The sequence below is a fragment of the Aythya marila genome, assembly GCF_965140915.1.
Source record: "Aythya marila genome assembly, chromosome: 1".
Lineage (NCBI taxonomy): Eukaryota > Metazoa > Chordata > Aves > Anseriformes > Anatidae > Aythya > Aythya marila.
Window position 1 is genome coordinate 17,914,074 of NC_139042.1, and position 19,112 is coordinate 17,933,185.

Here is a 19,112-nt window from a genome sequence, read left to right on the forward strand (position 1 = left end):
CTCTCCTGGTGTGACAGATGCTCCAGTCCCTTAATTATCTTTGTTGCCATTCACTGGGCTTGCTCCAGTATGCCCATATCTATTCTTATACGGGGGAGCCCAGCACTGAACCCAGCACACCAGATGTGTCTCGCAAGGACTAAGCAGAGAAGGATCACCTCCCTCAACCTGCTGGCAACACTTTTCCTAAATGCAGCCAAGGACTCTGATTGTCTTCCATGCTACAAAGGCACGCTGCTGGCTCGTGGCCAGCTTGGTGCACACCAGAAGCCCCAGAGTCATTCTTCTCAGAGTTGCTTTTATACTTGGTGGCCCCCAGTCTGTACTGATGTCTGGGGTTATTCCTTCCCAGCTGTAGGATTGGCGTTTCTGTGTGTTGAACTTGCTGAGGTTCCTGTTGGCCCATTTCTCTACCAGTCCTCAGGAACATCCATGCTCACCAGGACCTTTCAGAGGTTACCAAGAGTGGCCTTGCAGTGTCATCGGCCAGCGTTGCTGAGTGCATCCTGTCAGGACCCAGTGGTTTGGGAATGTCCAGTTGAAGTGTTCCCTGAGCTGTGCCAAGGAGAAGCCTTCCTTGCTCCAGACTTTCCTTGGACCAAGATTCCTGAAGGCAAATCTTTCCAGTAAAGACCAAGGTAAAGAAAGCATTGAGTACCTTCAGCTTTTTCACATCTTTTGTCACAAGGTACTTGCCTCTTCTCCCCAGGGCCATATCCCATAGGATTCTTCTAAACAGGGTAGAGTCTGCTCTCCTGAAGTCCAGGGTTGTGATCCTGCTTTTTCCATTGCTAATTTCTTCAAAGGCCCTGAACACTACTCAGGTCACTGCAGCCAAGGCTGCCCCTGACCTTCACATCCCTGACCAGTTCTTGTTTGTAAGTATGAGATCCAGCAAGGTTCCCGTGTTGGTTCCTTAGTCTGCAATGTTAAGTTATCAATGCACTCTAGAAACTTCTGGGTTGCTCATGCCTTGTGCAGTTCTGGCCAGCCTGATGGCAAAGACATTTTTGTTCTGCTTTGTTCAGCCAGTTGGCAAAGATGTGCTTGTTCTGCTTGGGCAGGCAGATTCCATCTTCAGCTAGAGATCAGTCCTTGATTATGGAAGAAGGTCCCATGTTTGTGAAAATGTGTGCACCTGTTGCTGACACTAGCCATGCGGCCAGTTGTTTACCTGCAGAATGGGTCCTCTCCCTTTTGAGAAAACAGGTAATAGGTACTTACCATACTTGAAGGAGTTCAGCTTTTTCCCACTGCTTTGAATGTTGTTGGTTTGTATATAAGATACAGGAATTCTCCTGCAGCTCAGATGATCTTACTCAAATTTCTGTATCTCTGTATGTCCAGGGTACTGTTATGAGTACCTAACACCTGTGAACTGGCACAGTCTTTTTTCTTTCCTCTTTGCTTTTCCAAGCTGCTGCCAACTAGCCCACTTTGGAGCTGCAAGCAGGAAAAGCAAGACAATAGCTAGTCTAGGGGGTTTTCTCTTATGTTCTGACAGGAATGGGTAGGCTGAGCTATATTCTTATCCCTCTGTTGTCATAAGACATGGACATAATGATTTCCTATTATAATTACTCTAAATAAGGACTGCTTGCTTTCCTTTAAGGGATCGGTTTGGTGTAAAGGGGATGGAGGGAGGTGTTCTGGTGAAGGATGAGGTGAGCAGTGCCCGATAATACAAGTGGGGTGAGACAGCTGTCCTCTTCTGGAAGCATCAGAGACTGCATGCAGCCCTGTCTCCATTTCGTGTCTAGGGACGTGGTTGCACAACACATCCAGGGAGGGACACAGGGTGGCTTCCTGTCAGTGAGAGGTGAGCCTGAAAGTGATGCTCCCCTCCCTGCATCTCATCTGATGACAGCACAGCTGCAAGCTGAGTTGATTCAGCTTCCCTTCTGACTTCTTTTTCTCCTAAATTAGGGTTATTTTTTCCATTAGACCTGTAAATGAAGCCAGATGTCTTGGTGGTTGGGCGAACTACTAGGTCTGAAACAAAGGAGGAAGGACTTGCCTGATTATGTGGCTGGATGTTCGTATTTGTGTAGCTGGTTGCGTAAAGCCAAGTGATGGTGGGTAGATTTGTGAGTCCCTTGGGGATAAAGGGCAGCATAGATCCAGGTTTGGGCCAGAACAACTCACTCTGGCTGGTCTAGGTGCCGGTCTGGTCTGGTGGCTGCTCCAGACAAGCTGCTTTAGCAAGCTTGCTAACTCTCTCTTACTGCAGTGGGCTTCCAGTCATTCACTAATGCTTGGAAAATCTTCCTTACGCTTTGAGGTGGCATTGCTTGTCATTCGTGCCTTGAACCAAGAACAGTTGGTAAGATGCATCGTGTGTCTTTCATATTGTAATGCTCCAATACTGTCTAAAGAATTGGTTGAAGTGTAAAAACAAAGCAATCTTCCCCCCCCTTTCAAATCACAAACACACACTCTTTTCTTAGAAAAATCTTACAGATGAGACTGACTCGTGTGTGCATGTCCCTAAATTTAAAATCAGAGCTGAAGAGTAGGGTGGATAATCCCCTAGAGCAGGTGTAGAGCTCTTGCTGTACGTTTACTACAACTGAGAGTGAGGCTGGACTGTGGGGTAGAAACCTGGGATTCACTCGTACCGTACCTGTGCAGTGATGTTCGCTGGCACTGCAGAGAGCTGTGTAGATGTGACCATGCTGTAGAATAGTGCTCTAGTTTGTATGCATTGTAATGCACAACTGTAATTTAGAGTTCTAGTCCACAAGAGGACGAAAAGCATTTGTTCACTATATAGAAATTCACTCAGCACCTTACTTAGCGCAAACTGCACAGCAGATACTATACAGATGACACATTTCAGTCCACAGTAGTTCTGTATCCTCATCTGAACCTTTAAGCTAACCTAAATTTGTCATTTACTTAACAGAGGTAGACAAAGGAAGGTAATCTTTGCCCATCTAACTACCGATCATCAGCTCTTCACCCCCGTGTCCGCCGTCTCTCCTGGATCCACTTTTTGTGCATCCCAGGCTGCCTTGTCTGGAGTGGAAGGGAGAAGGTCCTGTTTCTCCATGAGGTGGCAGGGACAAGGGTTTGAAGGGTTTTTGCCCCTTCCTTTTAAGGCTCTACCGCAGAGCTTCAGAGAGTTCCTTCTGAAGAGAGAAAATATGCTGCAGCATATTTGACACAGTCCTTTTCCTTTGCTTGTCCTTTTCAAGGATAAGGCTGGGACTCTGAAAATTGCCTAAAATTAGTTACTGCTGTGATGCTTTTCTTTGCTGGAATCAAAGTCAGCCTTTTGCCAGCAAGAGTACAGGGTAAGGAACAGTGTTGTTAGTTACAAAGACGATTGCAAAACCTTCACTGTGTAATTTATGTGCTTCTGTCCCATGTTTGTTACCTTTACAAGGCAGCTGTGGGTGCCTTCGCTTTCTTTACTGACAGGGAGAATGAGTTACAGGTTTTATGTAAATGTACATAAAACTTTGTGCTGAAAACATACAGACAAGAAAGTCTGATCCTTGTTGCTGTGCTTAGTGGTGAAAGCAACATGAAGACAAGAATGGTAAGCATGTAATTGGCTGTGTTAGAATTTTTATTCAACCACTTTCAGAATTACGTAGGAGAAGGAACTGGAGTTTTGATCATGTGTCATGTGGGTTTGCTGGTTAAAATCAGTGAATCTTATTCTGAGTAATTAGGTTTTTCTGAAACCTTTACCCTTAGGATTCTAAGATGATGTAGGCATTGAACTTCAGCTTTCCCTTTTGGAAAACCCCAGCCTGTATTGGTGATACATCTTTGCACAAGGACAGGGCCACCTGAGATATCCATTGCATACCTAACTTTTCTATGGGAGAGGAAGATGCTGACCTTTTTGTTTTTTAGTTAAATGTGCTCCCACTTACAAAAGGCAGAAATTGTACAGTTTTCTTACAGCTTTCTTGCCCAGCCTTGCCTCCAGCACTCCGCAGTATCAGAAATGCACATCCACACCTGGCAGGTATGACAGTCCCAGTGCTATTCAGGAGGGGCATTCAGCAGGAGGATGTGCAGGACATGCTCAATGCTGGCTGAGGCACCTTTGGGTATCTCTGTTTAGGTATCTGAGTCCTCTCCACATGTGCTAATCGCATTGCAGGTCATTTGGCTGTAGTAAAAGGTTTGCTGATACCTGCTCTGTGTAGTTTTTCCACAGCTGCAAATCTTCGTGCAGTGTCAACCAAAGGAGGAGTGGTTTTGTCTCCTCTATGCCAGATGTAGCTTCCATCTAGCAATTAAATTGCTTATATATTATGATAATTAACCAACAATTCAGCTGCATTAGCCTCTTCTCAGACTCTCTGCTGCTGAGATCAGTAGTCACAACAGCACTGGTTGAGACGTTCATCCCTCAGTGGCACCAGCAGCCTTTTCCCCATGATCTGACTTGTTTCTTAAATTATTTTGATGAAGCCGCTTTAAGCAATAGATAAAAATATTTTTCCAACAAGTAACAATCATGTGGATGGGAGCCTGTTGCTGGCAGCTCTGAGTGTAACTTCTCGTTGTCTCTTTTGAACTCTGACTGCTGAGTGCATGACTGGCTCGGTCACGCACCCGCATGCGTGTCTGGCTGGTGCCAACGCTTGCCGTGCCCCAGCACTGGAAATCCTGCAGCTGAAGTGGTGTTTTCATACAGGCTTTTGAGACAAGGCTATTTGCCCTCAAAGACTTCAAAGCTCTGGAGTCATTTGGCCTAATGGGAGAAAAAATTTGTAAACTGTTTGATCCACTTCACATCTGCAGCAAAATGCTGATAAGGAGCAGGATGGAAGGTTCAGGTTATTGAGAAATACTTTGGAACAAATTATTACTCTGGTCAGGAAATTGGTGGAGCTTCATAACAAAATTTAAAATAATAGAAATAATAATAAAAGGGAGGTGAGGAGGGATGAGGTTAGCAATAAAACCAGCCTGCCAGGCTAATGAGTCATTCATCCAGGGTGGAAATTCTTATCTCTCTTGTGGACTGCTTTCCCCCTATGACATGATGGAAGAAAATCCTCTAAATTTAAGAAAATCGCCTCTAAATGTGCTAGACTGATTTAGTTTTGTTGTTCTTGGTTTTTAATAAATATACTTTTACCTGTGAAGTATCTTGTTGTGTACAGAATTCACTGAGATAAAAGCCTGTGTATGAATTGCCCCAGACCTTATTACAGCTTTCAGCTCTAATGTCATTAGTATGTATTCTGCAGCTTTCAAAATCTGAGCCAAATTTTGGGTTGAATATTGGATTAGGGCATGGCAGAAGGCTTGCAACTGTTGTTAGTAGTCAGGGTTTTAGGAGTATGCTGTAACTCCTTTCAATGACTTAATCTCTTGAAAATCTAATCTAGGGGCTAGGAAGGTAACAGAGAAAATGAAAATGTTCTCATCAGATATTTTACCACTTTTCTACTACCTCTGTCAGCCTAGGAAATGCTTGTCTGATTTTGCTCAGGAAGTGTTCAGTGTAATACTACTAGCTTTTTTTTTTTCTTTTAAAAAGAAAACCACATCTATCGACAGGCCAAACATAAAGGTAGTAACAAAAGGAAATCATTCATGCAGGGTATGAAAGAGTAATAGATACTTCGTAAGGAATATTCTTTACTTTCCTTTAACTTGCAGCAGTAGTTTAAATACAGTCGGCAAACAGAAACAAAGCAGAATACACTAATTTGCTACTGCTGTTATCCTGACTGCCCAGAGCTTCCAAATACTTGTAATATTTGGAAGAGTTTTTGTTTTTTTTTTAATATATAATTAACCATTAACATGATTTTGGTCTTTTCATCATGATATATCATAAAGCTGGTGAAGCACGAAGATCACAAAAAGCAGAGCATCAAATCTGCATAACCACAAAACAGGAGAAAATAACAAATTTTAATCACATTTTTCAGAGTTTTTCACTAATAATTCATATTTTGGGGGGAGTTTATCAATTCAGATACTAGTTTAGGCATGCCTTTGAAGAGAAGCAAAAAAATGCGAAGACTTATGTGAGCTGTAAATCCACTTGCTCAGCAATGCTGAAAAGCTTGTATGTATTGTAATATATTTCCCATTTCTGTTATGTAGAGTTTACGTATATTTCAAATTTATGCTCTGGGTGAGAATATTTCAAAGGTCTGCGTTAGGCAAGAGAAAGCTGAGGAGCTGAACTGCCTGATCCTTGCTCTGCCTTGAACAGCGTGGCTTGAATTCCAACCCAGCCGAGAGCAGCAGGAAAGAATTTTCATTTCTTTCAGAGAGGCCAGGATTTCGTTCCAGAAGTGATTTATCTGATTTATGGGGAGAAACATACTGCTCATACTGTTACTAAAGCGTACTCTAACAAAACGCTGCTTCACCGTAAGGAGCGAAAAGTGGTTTTATCCATTTGAAACCATGGAGATTGTTTGGAGTAATATCAGCACGGTGATTTCACTGGAATTTAGTAGCTGGAAGAAACCCTTCCTGACTGTTTTAAAATGGATTGCAATATGTGCATGGCTGCACACGATGTGCTGATAGCAGGAGCAGTAACTTCTTGTATCAGGCTCCACAAGGGAGGCTGGCTGATGCGTGCAGGGAAGAAACCTCGCATCACTCCTCAGAAACAAAAGCATGCTGCTTGGCCTGCCCTCTGAACACACCCAGGAGTCCTGCATGTGTGTTATCGCAGGGAGGTGTAATTACATTTGCCATGGCTGGAAATACTCTTGGCCATTTCTTTTCTGTGCGTGTGTGTGCATTTTAAACGTGATGCATCTCTGCATGGTTTGGTTTCCCGTTCCTGGGAAGTTACAAAATACACACATACTGCTCTTTCAGATAAACAAATGCAAGAATAATTGTATGATATAAAGTGATGCCTAGAAAAAAATCATTGTATGTAGTTTATTATTACTGTGTTATTACAATGGAATGGTGTATTACATTATATTACTCTACCAAACAAGGAAAGTACTATTGCAGAGGTCTCTACCCATAGCTAAACAGGCTGTTAAGGTAATAAATCTCTTGCGCCCTACAGTTTTCCTAGTATAGCCCTGTAGGCAAGGAGGTGGACTTGAGCAATCCTTAGAGAGTTCCTTGTGCCAGCTAAAACCTGCAAACGTTGATTGTTGCAGTCTGCAGCCACTGCAGTATCTTGGTATGTGATTTACATTCCCCAGGTCCTGTTTCCAGCATCATTGGAGAGGAAATAATGCAATTACTTCCTTAAAACAGAGATGTGCTAGTCTTCTTTTTTTCTATTTTTTTCTTCTTCTTTTTTTTGGGCCTGTGACCTTCAACACAGCCTCTGCTGAGGATTGTGCTTTGTGAGAGGTGTTAGCCACGATTCACCACCTTTAGACACCTCTGAAGGTGTAGGCCACATCCTCTGCAGGCTTCTGGAATCTGAACACAGTTCCTAATTTTCTTCCTCACTATTCCTGTAGCACTTCATCCAGGGCACAGGTACTCGAGTTCACTCAAGCTATCAAGGAACATGTGGCAGTGCTGTGGTTTAGAAAGGTAGAAATACCTGATACTTTGGAATGGTTCTACCAAAAAAAAAAAAAATTTAATAACTTTTATTGTGTTTATCTTTACTTAGCAACTTGAAAGTAGGAACCTTTAAGTGTGTCATCATGTTGTCCCTGTCACAAACCGCTCCTCAGTGAATGAAATACCTCCTGCCTTTCTGGAAAAGCAGGTGATGCAGTGTATGCAACAACCTGTCAGGTGAAAGCTAGTGGCCTGCTGCTGTGCCCGTGTGTCTCTTCTGCTTCATGGACCTGTGGGGTTGGGAAAACCTTAGAAAAACTGCCGGCCTCCTTGTATGCGGAGACAGCCTGGACCAGCCCCAGAGGAGCCATCTGGCTTGTTCTTAAACGTGTCCCGTGAGGAGATCTCAAAACACCCCTAGGCAGATTGTCCCATTAATTGATTAGAAGGGGTTTTCTAGTGCATTGCTTGGCTGTTCCTTACACACATTATGGTGACTTTCCTGTCCCTACCCAGTGGGACCGGGATGGGCCGGCCCCAGCTGGCAGCCAAGCGCCCAGCCAGCTGCTTGCTCAGCACCACCCCACGGCAGGACAGGGGAGAAAACAGGAGGAACAGCAGCAAGAAAACCCAAAATAATGACAGGGAAATCACTAACTAAGTACTGTTGCAGTCAGAAAAGTCTCAGCTAGGGGAATTTATTTCAGTTTATAACCAGTTAACAATTATCACAGAATCGTCTAGGTTGGATGAGACCTCAAAGATCACCTAGTCCAACCTCTGTGGTAATTATCTAATTACTGATTCAGATATTGGAAAATAAAAAAAGACAAACATTAAGATATGAGGGAAAATGTCTATCTTTTCCACACTCCCTTCACGTCAACCACCTCTCCTCCCTGCTTCTTCATCCCCACGCTCACTGCAGGCTCCTCTCCTCCCCAGGAGGTTCAGTCCCTTCTGTGAGGCGGTGAGCAGTGCAGGGGATGGCACCAACAAATGGACACATCTCTTTCTGGGTGCTGCTCCTTCCTTTTCACATTTTTCTTCCTGCACTCTGGCACAGGCCCTTCACAGGCCGCAGTCCCCCTGGGGCTATTCCTGCTCCAGTGTGGCCCCATCCCTGGAGCCCTGCAGCCCCTCTGAGGGAGGTTCCTGCTCTCCCACAGAGCACCTCCTCCTCCTCCTCTGGCCTTGGGGGTCCCTCGTTACCTTCTCCTCCGACTGTGCCGTGCTTTTGCCCTTTCTTAAGTGTATTTTCACAGAGGTACCACCAGCTTCCCTGGCAGGCCTGTTGGCAGCACGCTGGTACCAGCTGTATCCAGCACAGGTTGCCTCTGAGCTCTCCTCACAGAGGCCACCCCTGCAGCCTCCCGGGGACCAGAAACTTTCCGTGGAGGCCCATGGTTGGTTGCTGTCTTACGTTTCAGTTGCATCCAACGTATTAAGACATTTTTTTTCCCAGATTAACTACATGAAGTTCTTCCAAGCTTTCCCCATAGGTTTCATTTTGCTTTCTTTTGGATCCTCTCCAGTTTCTCTCCATCTTTCGTATTATGCAGTGCCTGAAATTGGATGTGGAAGTCAGCTGAGGACTCATCTGCCTTCAGAAAATGAAATAATTGCATCCCTTGCCTTACCTCAGACAGTTATTGCACAATGGACGCACATTTTTGTTTTGCTTGTGTCTGATCATATTCTGCTGAACTTGTGTCTCTCCGTGTTTTTTTTAACACACAATTAATTTCACCTTCCTAAGTGCAGCACTAAGCAAATTCTTATTTTTTTCCTGTTGATTTTAGTCTCCAGTTTGCCTAATTTGTCTTGCAGAGCTCCTGCCACCCCCTGGGGTTAGGAGTCCCCCTTCTCTTCCTCTGCTCAGATGGGAGCTTGACGAGCTCCCTGCTGGCCCTTCAGGCCGCTGTGCACACAGGGACTCGGTGTTCATTGCCAGCATCTCCTCCAAAAGTTGCACTCTTTCATGGGGTATTTCAGCTTTCCCTTACCAAGTCTCTATGGGGGTTGTTATACACCAGATTTTTGGTTAGGCTGTGAGGATTTTTAACATCTGCGCTTATATTTTTCCTATTTGTCTAGTCTGTGCAGAGATGTTAAAAATATTCTGCAGATTCGTTGTCCCTCTGCCATACCATTTTGCAAGTGATAGCAGCGTTTGGGCAAGGCTCAGACTGACGCCCAGTTACTTTCAGAAACCCTGGAGCAGGTGGATAACATGATGCTGGATGGGGAGATTTCTGTCTCACTGTGTTCCTTGTGTGCTCACAGAAAAGCCAAGTCATATAACAAGGAATTTTAATGTGTATTTCAGCCACGGGAATAAAGAAGTATTTTCTTGTCGAGGGATCAAATTGGCAGTAGACTGGTTTTTGGAAAGAGGCCATAAGGATGTTACAGTGTTTGTGCCAGCATGGAGGAAAGAACAGTCAAGACCTGATGCTCTCATCACAGGTAAGCTCTGTTCTGCCTTTACTGGTTTGTTTGATTCTTTGTACAATGTGAATGCTACTGCACAGATGAACAGATCATAAAAAATGAAAGACTATAATAGAAGGTATTTTTGGTGTAGCAACTGCATTGCAATCTTCAGGAAGGAAAAAGGCAAAGCAATGTTATCACCAAGCCCTCCCTTTCTGCTCGCCTTATAAATTTTCCCTTAATATTGCTACTTATTTCTTCAAGAACATTATTGCCATTTTTTAAAGCTGTTCCGCCCATGTAGCGGTGGCAGCAAAGGTTTGAAGGCAGTGATTCACCAAGCGATGGCTCTTGTGGTGAGCAGTCTGCCAGCCCGGCCTGTCTGCCAGTCACCTGCGGTGAGTCACTGCCCTGCGCCGGGAGTGAGGAATGATCCCGGCAGAAAGGGAACAGTTCTCCTTTTGAACATTCCGGTTAACGAGTGAGAAAGCTTTTGAAAATGTCTGTTTTAAATGTGTTTATTAAAGAAAAAAAAAAAGCTGTAGAGGCATTTACTTCTTTATCCAGCTTCCTTGTTCTGTATGGAGTATGGAGAGTTGTCCCCCTTCTGCCCTAAAGTTGAAACAGAGGGGAAATAGGGCTTTTTTTTTTTTTTTTTTTTAATTCATTTTAATCATAGAACCATAAAGGCTGGAAAAGACCTCCAAGATCATCTGGTCCAATCATCCCCCCACCACCAATATCACCCACTAAACCATGTCCCCAGGCACCACGTCCAACCTCTCCTTGAACACCCCCAGGGACGGTGACTCCACCACCTCCCTGGGCAACCCGTCCCAGTGCCTGACTGCTCTTTCTGAGCAGAAATGTCTCCAAATTTCTTTTCAGAACCTCCCCTGGTGCAAAGGAAGAGAAGCTTATGAGAATAGTAGCTATGACTTCTAAAAGAATATGGAAGCATGCTTTGATTTGCACGTGCATTTCTGAAGAGATGGAAAGGTCTTTACAACTCTTTGTTTCATTTGCCCTATTGCTACAAGAACATGCAATGTTAGTGTAAGAAAGCATTTGGAAAGCTGTTGTCATCCCCTCAGCAGAGGCAGAGTGGAGCTTTTCTCTTGAAGGTAGTCAGGTAAATGTTTGCTATAGACTATTGCAAAGATAATAACAGAAAACCATACCCTGAGAAAGAAGACATACTCCCTGTCGTAAGAGCTGGTCTTGATCAAGTTGTTTTACTGTACCAGTGTTTGAGGTATGAGAAGAGCATTGGCTAAGTAATTAAGAGTTGACTATTTAGAATTGAAACATAACATCTGCTGGAGCTGTGGCTAGGGCTAGAAACCCATAAAGGAGTTTCAAGCAAGTAGGAAGTCACAGAGTTGACCAGTTGTCTACCACAAAAAAATAATTTCCTGCATGTCATCATGGACCCTGAAAATGGAAGGAAAACCAAAGCAGTTTATTGTGTCTTCTGTAAAACAAAAGTATCAGGACGCAGGGAGCCTGTTGGCCAACAGTCTTGCGAAATACATTGTGCTGACACTCCGTTTCTGGAGATAGGTATCTGAAGTACTTGGCCATCTGGAATTTTGAAAAAGTCTCAAATGACTTACTAATGGCTCTAGACTGTCCAAGAAACTTCTTGGACTATGTAATGACTGCATTTTTCTTAGTACAACCTGTCATTCTTATACTTGACAGATTTTTTGTTCTTTCTTAATGGGGAGAAATCACTTTCCTTCAGACTCTCGCTCATCATCTACCAAATGGGGAGAAAAATGCCTACAAAAAGGCTGGACATCATTTCTGATCTTGTGTTTTTTTCTAGTAAGCAGATAAATGCTTGCATGAAATATATTGCTTATTTGTAATATCAGTGCTGTATTGGAGTCTTTTTTTTTTTCTGGGTGGAACATGTTCCCTGTCAAGTTTCTTGTGCTACAAAACAGCTGAGTTATTTGAGATTTAAACCATTATTAAAAGCCATGACTCATATTCACCATGCAGGTGTCTTCTGCAGTTGTAGGTGTCGCCTAGCTTTCTGCTTATTTTTCTTTTGTAGCTTGTCTGCTCTGAGGAGAGTGATAGCTGGCAGAAACAACAGAAGGCGGGGGTGCCCCAGCACTCGGTGCTCTGGTGCTACACCCAGAGTCATAGTCCAGGTCACCTCCTTGGCAGTCTGAGCTCCCCAGGGTCTCCAGGTTCAACAGAGAGAAAGAGAGGATGCTTTTGGAGGGGTGACTGAAGGACTGCGTAGGACAGGAAGGAATTACATCAAATGTTAAACACTTATTCAGCAGAATGAAGAGAAACCTTTTTGGGTTTGCTAAGACTTCATACATAACACTGAAAACTCTACAGTGAAAGATAAGTTCTGAGCCAATACTGGCAGTAAAAATAAAAAATAAAAATTCTGCTTCCTTTTTTTATATGGTTACAAGATGACATCAGAAGGCTTTTTAGCAGATGTTACTAAAAATTGTGAAGAGCCTGAGTGTTTGTACAAAACGTAAGTTTTCTAGTCTTTGTGGGTAGCAGGAATACCCTGCTCATGATGGGGAGAGACTTTAACGAGGCAGATCTATTTATTTAAGCTATTGAAGTTGTTGCAAAAGATGTTTCTTGCTGGCGGGGTACCACAACAGGATGGAAGAGTTGTATCATTACCACAGAGCTCAGTTACGGAAAACCTTTGGCTGTAAGCTGGGTGTAATCTTCCTAATCACTGACACTGAGTAAGATTTAAGACTTTTTTCCCTCAAGCAGAAGAGTTTTTCACACGAGTTTTGGTAAGCAGTGTTTCTTTTAACCACAGCGAAGTGAACAAGGTCCCCTGTGTTGCTCTTAGAGAAATGCTGGGTAGTGGAAGGTTTTCATTTGCTTTGGTTTGGTTTTGAAAGTGTTGCTGGTTGGTTGCTGCCTGTAACTTCAAGTATCACACGTCAGACATCTTCTGCAGGGCTGTAGCCTTTTAAGACATAGTTACTCCTCAATGCTTGGGTTTTCTTCCTAAAATCTAATGTCTTCAGAGGTGAAACAAACATCTTTTTCTCTACTTTCTTTTTATTTGTTGACCTTTATTTTGTATTCCTTGTAGATCAAGAGATCTTGCGTAAATTAGAAAAAGAGAAGATTCTTGTGTTCACACCGTCCCGCCGAGTGCAAGGGAGAAGGGTGGTATGCTACGATGACCGATTCATAGTGAAGCTGGCCTTCGAGTCAGATGGCATCATTGTTTCTAATGACAACTACAGGGATCTAGCTAATGAGAAGCCCGAATGGAAGAAGTTCATAGATGAACGCTTGCTGATGTATTCATTTGTTAATGACAAGTAAGTCATTCCATCCTTGTAAGTAAAATAACTGAGGAAAGGACAGTTTGAAGACGTGTATGGATTTTTTATCTTCAACCCAAATCACGAAGTACATGCAGGAAAATAGAAGGAATAGTTTGTCATAGATTTGGTATTCTGAATAAAAAGTACTTGAACTTGTTTATTTTTGCCAGACTTTTTTATGGCAATATGTTTATATCTTTATATTGTAAAATTATTTGCTGCTTCTGGTGTATGCCAATGTATATGCTATATTGTATGTATGTTACAGTATTGTATTCCAGTTTTCTTGATGTACTGAGCCAGAATTTTGGGGTGCCTATGGTTAGACCCCTAAATCATAAAGTCATAGAACGACCCACATGGGAGTGGACCTCAGGAGGTCTCTAGCTGAACCATCTACCTTGATCCACCTCTTGTAAATTCTTGTAAATTCTTGTAAATGCGTAAGTGTCACTTGCAATGAATACTGGTGTCTTTTTGTAGTGGGAAGGTCTCAGTACTCTGCCAAGCAGACACTAGTATTTGAGTGCCTCAGTGATGATGAAAAAGACTCTGACACTCTTTTGACCTTGACAAAGTCAAAAGACTTCAATCCGCACAGTTTTGCAAATCTAGTTGTGGTGTTTTAGGAAATTGCTTCCCTTCCACTGGTTTAGGAATGGGTTGTGAGCAGCCCTGCCCTGCTGCAGAGCAGTCAGCTGGGCCAGGCTAGAGGTGCCTGAAGCCAACGAGGGGTGTCCACAGTCTGTTTGTATGACTGGTCTCTCAGGTAGTACCTGCAGCAGAAAGGTGGCCTTGCATCGCTGCAGGACAGGGACATCAAGAGCTGCAGCTGATTTCAAAGCAGCTCTGAAAGTACCCAGGCTTAAAGATGATAGCATGGCAGCTTACGGCATGGGACACAGTCATGAGGTTCTTGGTCATTGCATGAGGAATATAAAAAGGCATTTGCTTCTGTAACACTTTTTTGTTGCTTTATAGATTTATGCCTCCTGATGATCCTCTTGGCCGCCATGGCCCAAGTCTGGACAATTTTCTTAGGAAGAAGCCTATTGTGCCAGAACATAAGAAGCAACCTTGTCCATATGGTAATTTGTTCTTCTATCCATGAGCTTTCTGTACTGCTGGGACTCAGGACTGAACTCCTGCTTTACTTTAATGCTGCCAAAAATAAAACTTTTAGACAGAAGTTCTTACATTATTGTCTTAGCCTGAGAATGTTTGAAAAGCTGAGCACTGGAGTTAGTGGAGACCAAAGTGATTTTTTTTTTCATGTGCTAGCTAAAGAACATTTCTGTGTACCAGTTGAACTAAAGGAGTAATTTCATTGATCATTGGTAGGAAGAGATCCAAAACATCACCTAAATTCTTCAGGCTCCAGAAAGCCATTTTGTAATGTGCTTTGTCTATAGCACATCTAAGTTTTCTGCCAGAAAATGGATCAAGCTGCCTGACTTTTAGCTACTCACCTTCCTTACAGGCACACCAGCATCTTGACTGAGCTGAACATTTGCTGCTCTTATGACTATGATTTTCATGTTAAGTTTCCCACTTGTGTATCTCCTTAGCACAATACAGCAAGTGTGTGCATACACACAGATGGCATCGTGTTCAGCTCAAAATGCTGCTGGTGGTGTTGGTCTGTGTTCCTAGAGCAGTTGCTTCAGCACATTACCACTGCCTCTTCTACTGACAATACAAGAAAGGAGATCCTAGATCTCACCGTGTCACACAAAACCATTTGCAAGATCTCTTTAGAAACATAGAAAGGTTTGGATTGGAAGGGACCTTAAAGATCATCAAATTCCAACCCCCTGCCATGGGCAGGGACACCTCCCACCAGTCCAGGTTGCCCAAAGCCCCATCCAGCCTGGCCTTGAGCACCTCCAGGGATGGGGCATCCACAGCTTCTCTGGGCAGCCTGTGCCAGGGCCTCACCACCCTCTGAGTGAAGAATTTCTTCCTTATATCTAATCCAAACCTACCCTCTTTTAGTTGAAAGCCATTCCCCTTTGTCCTATCACTCCACTTCCTAATAGAAAGTCCCTCCCCGGCTTTCCTGTAGCCCCCTTTAGGTACTGGCAGGGCGCTGTAAGGTCTCCCTGGAGCCCTCATCTCCAGGCTGAACACCCCAACTCCCTCTATCTGTCTTCATAGAAGAGGTGCTCTGATCAATCTTTCAAATTGTCAGCAAAACTTTAAATGAGAGGCACTTTCATTGTTTAACAGTTAACAGATTTTACATCATGTTCTTAATCTCATTATGTTTGTGTTAACAGGGAAGAAATGTACCTATGGACACAAGTGCAAATACTATCATCCAGAAAGAGGAAATCAGCCTCAGCGATCTGTAGCTGATGAGCTTCGTGCCATGTCTCGAAGCACAGCTGCCAAAACTACAAGTGAAGGAGGACTGGTAAAAAGCAATAGTGTTCCCTGTAGTACTAAGAGTGATGGCACTTCTGAGCTTAAGCGTGCCACTCCGAAGAGGCAGTCGGATCCTAGTATAAGGACTCAAGTCTACCAAGACTTGGAGGAAAAGCTTCCCACCAAAAACAAATTGGAAACCAGGTCTGTACCTTCCTTAGTTAGCATACCAAGTTCCTCTGCTGCAAAACCCCAAAGCACTGCACCTTTAACCAACGGCCTTCCATCCGGAGTTCATTTCCCACCTCAGGATCAACGACCACAGGGACAATATCCTCCTACGGTGATGATGGCAACCAAAAATCACGGAACGCCAATGCCTTACGACCAGTATCCAAAATGTGAGTCTCCCGTGGACGTAGGGTACTACTCCATGCTGAATGCGTATTCGAATCTGAGTATATCTGGTCCACGGAGTCCCGAGAGGCGCTTCTCCTTGGACACTGATTACAGGATCAGCTCCGTGGCTTCTGACTGCAGCAGCGAGGGGAGCGTCAGTTGTGGCAGCAGCGACTCCTACGTGGGGTACAGCGACCGCTCCTACATGAGTTCGCCCGACCCGCAGCTGGAGGAGAACCTGAAGTGCCAGCACATGCACCCCCACGGCCGCCTTAACTCCCAGCCCTTCTTGCAGAGCTACCACGAGCCTCTAGCCCGAGTGCAGAGCTACAGCCACGAAGAACCAAAGCACCACCACAAACCTCCGATCCCGTACATGGCTGTGCACCTGCAGCACCCCGCCGTGGGTGCTCGCTCCAGCTGCCCCAGCGACTACCCGGCCTCGCAGAGCTCGCCGCACTCCAAGGCCATGCACCTGGGGAGAGCCCTCGTGTCCACCCGAATCGACAGCATTTCGGACTCGCGTTTGTACGACAGCTCTCCGCTGAGACACAGGAAGCCTTTCGCTGGCCAGGACGGGCTTGGAAGCTGGGACAGGCAGAGCTACGGGGTCGATGCCTACGGCTACCGCCAGACCTACTCCTTGCCCAGCAACCCCACGCAGCCCTGCTACGAGCAGTTTGCCTTCCAAAGCCTGCCCGAACAGCAGGACCAGGCCTGGCGCGTACCCTACTGCGGGATCCCTCAAGACCCCCCGAGGCACCAAGACACCAGGGAGAAGGTTTACATAAACCTGTGCAACATCTTCCCCCCCGACCTGGTGAGGATCGTCATGAAGAAGAACCCTCACGTGACGGACGCGCAGCAGCTCGCCGCAGCCATCTTAGTGGAGAAGTCTCAGCTAGGTTATTGAGAGATGATGCATCTTTGTGGTGTCTAGTAGTTTTTCAGCTCAGCTCTAATGCTGAGGGAGGTTTGCTACAATAGCATTTGGGATCTCCTTCTCAGCAAGGAGGTTATAATAGTAATCCATTTATGTGAAATGCTGTATCATGGAGTCTGTATGTATAGCCCCGTGCATCCGAAGGACCCGGTATGTTTTGTGTTCTAGTTCGAAAATTTTTTAAATGGCTATTTTCATGGCTGGAGGATGCTCCAGTTTAAATTAATATATATATATATATATATATATGAAAAAAAAAATCTGTCGTCTCTGGTTATAATCTTTGGTGCATCAGGGGTTTATATGCAGCACTTTCTATCCTTGTTACATGTTGTTGCGACTTTCGGTTTTGTTTTTTAACTTGCTGGATGTTTGTCCTTGGGCTGCGTGGTGTCAAAACGACCTGCAGAGAGAGGATTTTGCTTCTTCCAGCAGACAATTTTCAAGCCAAGTTTTTGAACTTTTTACAACACCGTGTTTGTTTGTTTGTTCATTTTTTGTGGGCTTTTTTTTTTGTGCTATAATCATATTTATAGGAAACAAAGATTTACTACAGCACTGACTTTATTTTTTAAACGAATAATTGAGTTACCAGTTAACGGTGAAATGGGTAACGATATATTAGTAATTTATAGTATGGCACTTTTCATTGCTCTTTGTTTTGTTTAAGTAGTTACATGTTTTGTTGATGCAGTTGATTAGTAAGATCAAATGCAATCAGAGGACAATTTTTTTATTATTATTTTTATTTTTTACTAATTTATGGATAAGGTGGAAAGCCTTACTGCCTGATTTTCAAAGGTGCTGAGAATTTGCAGCCCCCTTTGAACCTGCCACAAACTGCAAACACTCAGTACCTCCTAGAAACAGGCCACCTGGTTTCAATTCCCACGTGCTGTTTTCCAGCTTCCTGTACTCCTGGTCAGTAGAAAGGGGCCTGAAATCTCGTAGGGTTCTGTTTAGTTGTTTTATGTGTTTTTCTTTGTATTGCTGCACCAGTGTACTGGATAAAATACGCTTTTCATAAAATATTTACCTGTTTTTAAATGAATTTAATTATCTCAATGCAAGTTTTGTATTTAAGATACTGTTTGTTTTTTTTTTTTTTTCTTGCTATTTATCAAGGCTGGCCTGAAAAGGGTTTGTGTGTTGAGGATATGCAACGTTTATTAACTGCACTATGGTAATGATATTGTAGCTCAAAATAATAACTTAAACTTTTTGTCTTTTCTGTTTCGGTTGGGGAGGGAGGGTCGCGGGGAGAGAAGAGGCTGTACGTGTTCCTGAGGTTAGTCCTTGGCCTGTTGCATCATGGAGGCCTGATTCTTGCCACAAATAGTGTAGAATTTTAGAAACAGATAAAACAAGTCTGTTTTAGTACTAGTAAGGGATATTTCTGGTTAAAGTCATGGGTTTTACTAGCACCTCATAAGCTTTTATATATATATATATATATAAAATAGAAATAGATCTTGCAATTGATGTCAGTTGTACTTAACGTGACATAGTCAGTTACCTACAGTTTTAGGTTTCCATCCATTGTAATGTTTTTCAGTGTTACAAAACCACTAGTTTACTGCTGATAATTTTGGTACACTTGCTGGAATTTAAAGGCCCTGAAGAACCAGAAAGTACCTTTTACTGTTGATACAAATTGTATCTTTTTAACTGAGAACTATTTTGATTTGTAGATTTAGTAGAAACACAAACGTATAACTATAGTCTTTTGGGCAACATTTTATCCCTTATTGGAAAATTAGAGTTTTCAGACATAGAATAGAGTTAGGTGAGTAAAAATAGATATTTATTTAGGTGTCTGTCTCAATTTCACATATTAAAAAGAAAAAGAAAGAAAGAAAGAAAGAAAGAAACTATTGGCATCTTCTTCCTTCTAAAATCTTTGTAGTGTAAACTCACTAAAATAAAGGTAAAATGCTGCCTGAAAATGATGTCCAAGCACCTTTGAATACGAAGACATTTTCACTACTTGCGCGACACCATGTGTTGCGGCGAGTAGGATTTGGGTATACAGTAAATGCTTCTAAAGAGCATTGTGCTTATAGACATATCCAATAATCTGAACCGTGTTCAGCAAACTAATTCAGGAAGTAGTGTTCCAGACAGCTTTTACTGCTGATTTGGCC

At 43.4% G+C, this 19,112-nt stretch overlaps 1 protein-coding gene across 4 annotated transcripts in view; it reads left to right on the forward strand.

The window, feature by feature from the left end:
- ZC3H12C (zinc finger CCCH-type containing 12C) overlaps positions 1-18,214 on the forward strand; it is a 41,945-nt gene extending 23,731 nt beyond the window's left edge. For 3 of the 4 annotated variants that reach the window (XM_082758038.1, XM_082758039.1, XM_082758040.1), the window contains exons 3-6: positions 9,812-9,951; positions 13,019-13,253; positions 14,241-14,347; positions 15,539-18,214. In XM_082758038.1, the coding sequence (XP_082614164.1) occupies positions 9,812-9,951; positions 13,019-13,253; positions 14,241-14,347; positions 15,539-16,938 (1,882 nt within the window). In that variant the 3' untranslated portion in view covers positions 16,939-18,214. The remainder of the gene's footprint in view (positions 1-9,811; positions 9,952-13,018; positions 13,254-14,240; positions 14,348-15,538) is intronic. The other variant, XR_014317302.1, reaches the window with a different exon arrangement.
- The last annotated feature ends 898 nt before the right edge of the window (positions 18,215-19,112 follow it).